This window comes from Rhizophagus irregularis, chromosome 3, assembly GCF_026210795.1.
Source record: "Rhizophagus irregularis chromosome 3, complete sequence".
Lineage (NCBI taxonomy): Eukaryota > Fungi > Glomeromycota > Glomeromycetes > Glomerales > Glomeraceae > Rhizophagus > Rhizophagus irregularis.
This window is the reverse complement of record NC_089431.1, coordinates 697144-705975: the sequence shown is the minus strand read 5'-3', so window position 1 is coordinate 705975 and position 8832 is coordinate 697144. Positions and strand designations below refer to the sequence as shown.

The 8832-nt window shown below is 26.1% G+C and overlaps 1 protein-coding gene across 1 annotated transcript; it reads right to left on the bottom strand.

The window, feature by feature from the left end:
• Positions 1-2689: 2689 nt before the first annotated feature.
• On the bottom strand, positions 2690-3534 carry OCT59_020198 (uncharacterized protein; the record flags this gene model as incomplete). Its single annotated transcript, XM_025331339.2, has 5 exons — positions 2690-2881; positions 2953-3058; positions 3133-3240; positions 3300-3435; positions 3507-3534. The coding sequence occupies 5 exons, from the start codon at positions 3532-3534 to the stop codon at positions 2690-2692; spliced, it is 570 nt and encodes a 189-aa protein (XP_025189268.2).
• Between the last annotated feature and the right edge of the window lie 5298 nt (positions 3535-8832).

Below are 8832 nucleotides of genomic sequence, written 5' to 3'. Positions count from 1 at the left end.
AATGCATGCTGAATTCTTGAAACTTTGTGCAGTATCATATCAGCAATTTCTGGCAGAATGGAATGTTATAAAAATGAATATATCAGTTCACATTACTAATATTAAAAATTCCTCATATAGAATCAAAATTTTTTATATCTTATATAATATATATATTTGAAAGAGATATATAAACAAAAATTTTGTAAATATGGGTAGAATAGGACCCCGGAAAATACTTATATAGGTAAGGTCCCAAAAATATTTTTTATTAGTAGCTCTAAGCACAGGTTTTTACTATGATCGCTAAGCATTGTTGATATCTAACCTTAAAAATTATATAAAAATAAGCAAATCAATCTTCTAACCTAATTAAATTTTTATTATAACACATATAATTTATAAAATATATTTATTAATTAATATATTTTATTAAATCCAATTTTAAATATGTTGTGAAGCTAAACTAAACATAATATACAAGTAGATTAATAATATTCAATTAATAAAGTTAATAAATAGTAAGAGAAAAATTCGAAATTAATACTATTACAAAAAATGTAAATTTCTCCATAAGTATTATACTTACACCCATAAAAATTAATATGTAGGTAGTTTCGACCTTGCTGAACAATTTTCAATTAATTTAGAAAGTCGATTTCATTTGACCAAAGGGGTGTAATTACGCTCTGAAGTTGTAAACGGATAAATGAAAAATTCGGAAGTTAGTACCGTTATGAAAAATGCACTTTTCTACATAAGTATTATACCCACACTCATAAAAATTAATATATAAGTAGTTTCGACCTTGCTGAACAACTTTCAATTAATTTAGAAAGTCGATTTCATTTGACTGAAGTGGTGTAATTACGCTCTGAAGTTATAAACGAAAAAGTGAAAAATTTAAAAGTTATTACCGTTAAAAAAAATATGCTTTTCTATATAAATATCATACTTAGCCTTATGAAAATTAAAATACAAGTAGATTTAACTTGCTGAATAACCTTACTTAAGCATAAAAGATAATTTGATATAACCAAAGTGGTAAGTAGTGAAATTATATTTTAAAGTAAAATATATTTACAGTAACTTTATTTAACAAAATAAACATGTATAATATAGTAATTTTATATTAAAAATAATACACTGAGTTTAATAAAAATTAAAAAGATACTATTGAAAGATAATTAATAAAACATTGAAAAAAAAAACTGAAATTCCATCAAAAAAAATTTTTGTTTATGTATTTATATAAAATCGTGAAATGTAGTACAAAATTAACACTTACCGTTAGTGAAAATAAATAAAAATTAATTATAAATTCTATATATAATAATTTAAAAAGTTCTATAAATATGAAAAATAAGCAACTAGAAACTCTTAGTATTTTAAAATAATACCAAAAATATGCAATTTAATTATCTTACATAGTATAAAATTTTCTTAAAATTAAGCATTATAAAATTCTTACATCATAAAATTTTTCTATGTTGGCTAAGCACCTTGGTACCTTACATATATAAGCATTTTCCGGGGTCCTGGTAGAATAATTTATTTCTGAAACCTATTGTAATAAAAGAAAGAGAGGAAAGAATCTTGTAAAATGTGTGAGAAAGTAAAGAAATAATTTTGTAATATAGTCAAATAGGGAAAATTATCTTTATTATTATAACCTTACTCTTAGAATCATCCCAACAATAGTCATACTTTTCCTAGTTGAGGTCTGGAATTGAAGACTGCACATGCATGTCTTTTTACAAATCAAATTCTTAAGTGAAGATTTATGGGAACATCTTATACATGCCATCCAAATTATTTTGGACTGCCGTAGTAATTATAAGTAAAATTCCAAATTCAATTATGGCATCCCAAATTATTTTGGCACTTTACATAGTAAATTATATATAAACTGAATGAATTATGACATCCCAAATTATAATTATGGCATCCCAAAATAATTTGGGCAGCATGTATAGAACATCTATAATAATCATGAAACATAGAGTTTGCCTAACGAACCATTCTTAATAAGTTATCTAACAAAGTTTGCTTCGTTAGCTAATCAGTCTAATGGCACTAAAGATTCACCAGTTGTTCAACCCTGAGTTGCGTTTCTAGTAAAGGTTATTTGGAGAGTAGGTCTTTTAGCACAGTTGCTTTTACTAATTTTGAAATAGATTTTAGGGAAGAATCTAGAGATACAATGTAAACACAGTTATGACTTGGGTATATATCACTTTTTAGTTTAGCTTTCTTTTATTTGTATTTTTAGGAGACTGTTTGGCTTTTATTTTTAGTGTGTTTATTATAGAACTTCACACATTCTCTTGTTCATTTTGAATTCTTGTATAAATTTAATAAAGATAAAGGTTACCAAGCCAAGTTTGCCTAAAGAAATAACTTTAATGCTGGGATTCCCATTTATGGTTTAGGATCCAAGTACTCACTCCCTCTTTAATGGCATTATATTTCTTTTACTTCTCTAGTATTTTTTAACTTTATATACATTGGAAAATAAAAATGTATTGAAAATTATTTTTTGCAAAAGTTGTTCTCAGAATTTGGCACTTTTTATTTGCAGTATGATGCTTATTGCATATAATAATTATTACATTAAATGAATGTCATTTACAGATCAAAATTTTTTCTTAAATGAAAATATCATTTGCAAAAGTAAATGAGAATGTTACTTAAATGAAAAATAAAAAAATTATACCCCAACCATATCTTGCTGATACATAATTTCGTAATATTCCAATTTATCTCCCACTTTTTCCTCCACCTCCAAAAAAATACCGTCATTGCTCATCTTTACGCTAACAACTTTGACATGGAATCCATCTTCAAGTTTGATTTTACGGTTAAGAAGATATGAAGCTTTGTCCAGTAAAGAACGATTTTTCTGAATTTAAGAAAGAGTCAATAACATCTTCATTAAATATCAATTACTCATAAATAAATTAAAATAAATACCTCTATTGGTAGCTTTTTATAACTCTTATTTCCCTTATTTTTTTTCTTTGGGAAGTCATCAAAGCAAACCGAAAATTTCAGATCTTTATTTACATATTCTGGCGGACTATGAAAAAGAGATATTATTAATTTCTACTTGTGACTTCGTTTTACAATTAAGAGCAATAGATGCCAACTTACGCTTTATCAATAAATTCTTGAAACATAGCGTTAAATCCTTTCTTATCCGCTGTTCTTTCAATCCATTCCCCAGACAAATCAGTTCTTTCTTCCTCTTCTTCAAGTGCTCTGTAGTAAGAGACATATTAGAAAAGAGATCAAAGAAATAAAGTTAATAAACCACTTACTTGATTGGATCAAAACCTCTAGCTTTACATTTTTCTGGGTCCAAATACGTATCACCATATATAGTAGTAGTTAAACAAGCTTCATATTCTTCAGATGCTTTTAGGGAATCTCTGTAAATATCGCCAATATCTAGCTCTGTGAGGATAAACCATAAGTATATATAAATACCTTGGCAAAGTAATAGAAAATTCACAAAAAAGGCTCACTTTTATCTTTTCCTGAGATGTGAGACATTAAGAAAATTTGACCACAAAAGACGAGGAGAGAAAAGTGACCCAAACAAACTGTAAACCTAACAGCGATACGTGTCAAAATAAATGCATTAAAAATCATGTGTAGAAAATTATTGGCAAACAAAAAAGTCACGAGACTGTAATTTCAAATGAGTCATTTTTTATAATTAATTGTAAATCACCTTTGATTGGCAGCTTATAAATCATTTTTTATTGACAGCTAATAATATCCCCTATAAAAAAAAAATTCTAGAAAAAACTCAGAGCCTCAGATAAATGGATAAATGAGTTTTTTATTCAAGAATCTCAGACACATGATCATTTTCTGAAAATTTATTATAGGAATTCCACTTCAGAAGCTGTGCAAATTGTGACTTCAGATCTTATAAGGTTAGTGTTACTCAACTCAAATTACGTGCATACCTCTAGTGATTTTATTTGACAACATCAAAAAAATTCTCTCCAAAGTTTAACAATATGACCCGGCTATCTATTACCTCCAACTTCTCCTTCGTCTAATTTGTCACCCCTAAAAACCTTCTCATTGAATTTTTACACCTTTTTAGAATGCCTACCATACATGAAGCTCATATGCGAGTATGATTTAGATGCAACAGCACTAAGTGCTTCATTTGGTTCAAGTTTTGGCCGATAAGAGAAGTTGTATCTATAGTTCAACATGCAGGCTTTGTTCGCATTCAGTATAGTGTATTTCGTTCTAGGAATCGTTGTCTTCTCCAGCATGCGATAAGTACCGTGCGTCTAATCAGAATAGGCAGGCGGTACCTCTCCAACTGGGGCTCCTTATATAAAAAGCATTATAATTCAATTCAATTCAAAATAGTCTGTACATAGATATGACGAATTTTGTCTGCAGAGGTCGCTTACCTAATATTCCACATTTTTGATTTAGCCATGATAATATTAGAGGGGTAAAAGGTTGAAGTATATACACTATATATGTAATTTATAAAGTTTACGCTAAAATATGATGCACTAATTATTGCTATTTTTTTTTCAATTTGCCAATAACCCGTCAACACTCAGAAACAAAAATTTTCTCATTATTTTTAGCAATATAAAAGGCAATAATAAAATAAAATAAATTTCCTGCAAATCCATAAATTATGAAAACACCTGTAATTGTTAGTTCGCCTTGATTTCATACATCTATGAGACAAAAAATAATTCCTATAAAATTATCCACATCACGAATTAGAACTTTTACACAAATACTGGCCCATATGTTAAGTAGCCTGTGAATTCGTGATCCCAGTCATCCAGATTTATCATTCTTGCGATTCCAATACTAGATTTTAATCATCGTATATCTTTATCCACTCTACGAAATCAAACGAAAGCATCATTAAACAATAAATTTCATACTTAAAATTATCAATCAAACAAACGAGGAAAAAATCTGTAAATAATAATAAGGTATAATGAATTAACGCTTTGATCCAATTCTAGAAGAATACTGTATTTAAAGTAAATCATAATACAGAAAAAGTAAATATTAGTATTAGACTATTAGAAACTCTGAGAATTTCTGGAAGGCCTTGGATCTGGTGCATACACTGGTCGAAATGGTATGATTTGCATAAAGTTTATCACCCATAAATAGCTGATACATTTGGTGATCTCAATGAAATCTCCATTAAATTTAATTATAGATTGAAATGGTAAAATTTATTTTAAATTAGCGATAGTATGCTTTTGGATGATAAATTTCTGATGATCATCTTCCAAATTTATTCACTTTTTCGCTTAATTTGTAGTTTGTCATACGATCTACATGCATTTTTTCATAATTTCGGAAATGCTCAATGTGAACTTTTTTGATTCAATTTTATATAGCTATATATATTGCTAATTGCAATTGCAATAGCTATATAGCTATAGACGTTGTTATTGCAATATTGCTTCTTTGATATCATTAGAATAAAATTACAAAATATTCATTTTTGTGCCACTTTCGCTACATATTAACTTGAGGCATCAAACAATAAGTTTTATATTTGTATTTGATTTTGTTGATCTTTATTGATTTTCAATAAAAATAGATTCAAATATATTTCTTTTTCGTTAAAAAAATTGAAACGTGTAGATGATCATGTAGATCTTGTGATAATCAAAATAAAAAAGTGTTAGACGAAAATTTTTTTCAAAATTTTTTCTTTTTTTATAAATTTTTTTACATTTTTTTCTATTTGTAAGATTAAATATTTGGATATTACATAATCACAAATTAAATTTATAAGTGTATTTAAGTATATTTTTTTTAGAAAATAATGTGATATTTCATAAAAAATATTTTTTCTTACTATTTTTATTTTTAAACTACTTGAATTTATAATTAATGAAAAAATTAATTAAAAATTTATGTCAGGTCATTTTCAAATTTTTATCATCTCAGTTCTTAATTTTCATATTACATTTATTTTTTATATAAAATTTTTTTAAATTAAACTTCTTTTTCCAAATATACTATAATATCCACTTTGGCCAAATGAAATCAACTTCATTTATTAATTAAAAGTTGTTCAGGCATGTTGAAACCACTTGAATATTAATTTTCATGAATATAGGTATAGTGCTTAGAGAAAATTGCATTTCTTGATAATATTAACTCTCTTTTCTGTTTTTTAATTTAGAGCGTAATATTTCCACTTTGGGCAAATGAAATCAACTTTATTTATTAAATGAAAGTTGTTCAGGCAGGTTGAAACTACTTAAATATTAATTTTCATGAATGTAGGTGTAGTGCTCATAGAAAATTGCATTTTTCTTGATGATATTAACTCTCTTTTCTGTTTTTTAACTTAGAGCGTAATATTTCCACTTTAGACAAATGAAATCAACTTTATTTATTAATTGAAAGTTGTTCAGGCAGGTTGAAACCATTTGAATATTAATTTTCATGAATGTAGGTGTAGTGCTTAGAGAAAATTGCATTTTTCTTGATGATATTAACTCTCTTTTTTGTGTTTTAATTTAGAGCGTAATATTTCCACTCTAGACAAATGAAATCAACTTTATTTATTAATTGAAAGTTGTTCAGGCAGGTTGAAACTACTTGAATATTAATTTTCATGGATGTAGGTGTAGTGTTCAGAGAAAATTGCATTTTTCTTGATGATATTAACTTTCTTTTCTGTTTTTTAACTTAGAGCGTAATATTTCCACTTTAGACAAATGAAATCAACTTTATTTATTAATTGAAAGTTGTTCAGGCAGGTTGAAACCATTTGAATATTAATTTTCATGAATGTAGGTGTAGTGCTTAGAGAAAATTGCATTTTTCTTGATGATATTAACTCTCTTTTCTGTTTTTTTAATTTAGAGCGTAATATTTCCACTTTAGACAAATGAAATCAACTTTATTTATTAATTGAAAGTTATTCAGGCAGGTTAAAACAACTTGAATATTAATTTTCATGAATGTAGGTGTAGTGCTTAGAGAAAATTGCATTTTTCTTGATGATATTAACTCTCTTTTCTGTTTTTTAATTTAGAGCGTAATATTTCCACTTTAGACAAATGAAATCAACTTTATTTATTAATTGAAAGTTGTTCAGGCAGGTTGAAACCACTTGAATATTAATTTTCATGAATGTAGGTGTAGTGCTTAGAGAAAATTGCATTTTTCTTGATGATATTAACTCTCTTTTCTGTTTTTTAATTTATAGCGTAATATTTCCACTTTGGGCAAATAAAATCAACTTTATTTATTAAATGAAAGTTGTTCAGGCAGGTTGAAACCACTTGAATATTAATTTTCATGAATGTAGGTGTAGTGCTCAGAGAAAATTGCATTTTTCTTGATGATATTAACTCTCTTTTCTGTTTTTTAATTTAGAGCATAATATTTCCACTTTAGGCAAATGAAATCAACTTTATTTATTAATTGAAAGTTGTTCAGGTAGATTGAAACAACTTCAATATTAATTTTCATGAATGTAGGTGTAGTGCTTAGAGAAAATTGCATTTTTCTTGATGATATTAACTCTCTTTTCTGTTTTTTTAACTTAGAGCGTAATATTTCCACTTTGGGCAAATGAAATCAACTTTATTTATTAATTGAAAGTTGTTCAGGCAGGTTGAAACTATTTGAATATTAATTTTCATGAATGTAGGTGTAGTGCTTAGAGAAAATTGCATTTTTCTTGATGATATTAACTCTCTTTTCTGTTTTTTTTAATTTAGAGCGTAATATTTCCACTTTAGACAAATGAAATCAACTTTATTTATTAATTGAAAGTTGTTCAGGCAGGTTAAAACAACTTGAATATTAATTTTCATGAATGTAGGTGTGGTGCTTAGAGAAAATTGCATTTTTCTTAATGATATTAACTCTCTTTTTTGTGTTTTAATTTAGAGCGTAATATTTTCACTTTAGACAAATGAAATCAACTTTATTTATTAATTGAAGGTTGTTCAGGCAGGTTGAAACTACTTGAATATTAATTTTCATGAATGTAGGTGTAGTGCTTAGAGAAAATTGCATTTTTCTTGATGATATTAACTCTCTTTTCTGTTTTTTAATTTAAAGCGTAATATTTCCACTTTGGGCAAATGAAATCAACTTTATTTATTAATTGAAAGTTGTTCAGGCAGGTTGAAACTACTTGAATATTAGTTTTCATAAGATTTCATTTTTTTGTAGCTGTATTAACTTTAGAACACTTATTACAGCTTATGTCATTATTTTAAATTATAAAAATTAATTTATATTATTGGCTAATTATAATCACATGATATTTGATTTAATAATTTAATAAAATATTATTATTTAAAATTAAATTCATATAAATGCAACTAATATTAATAATTATAATTTAAGCAGTAAATTCATTGACCAATTCTTGTAAATTTTATGCTCAAATTATGTAATTTCTTTGATCAAATCAATATAAATTCAGTATAAATTATGGTCAATCATACAAATGGTGCATTTTTGTGATATGGAATTGTGCATTTTCCTATATCCTTATATATAGTTTAGATACATTATTTTTAAGAAAAAATTGTATAAATCTTATTAAAACATGATTTTTTATAGGGTCTAATTATAATAAAATTTTATTATTCGGTAACAATTCAATTTATTTATATCAAAGAATTTTTTTAATTATAAATGTTATATTTGGGGGACGAAGTCCCCCAGCAAATCGCATATTCTAGTTTTATGATCTTAAATTTATTTGATTAATTTATAATGTATAAATTCCAAATAAATTTTTATTAAATTTAAATGTGTGTATAATGCATATCATATGTTGAAATTTAATTGAAATAT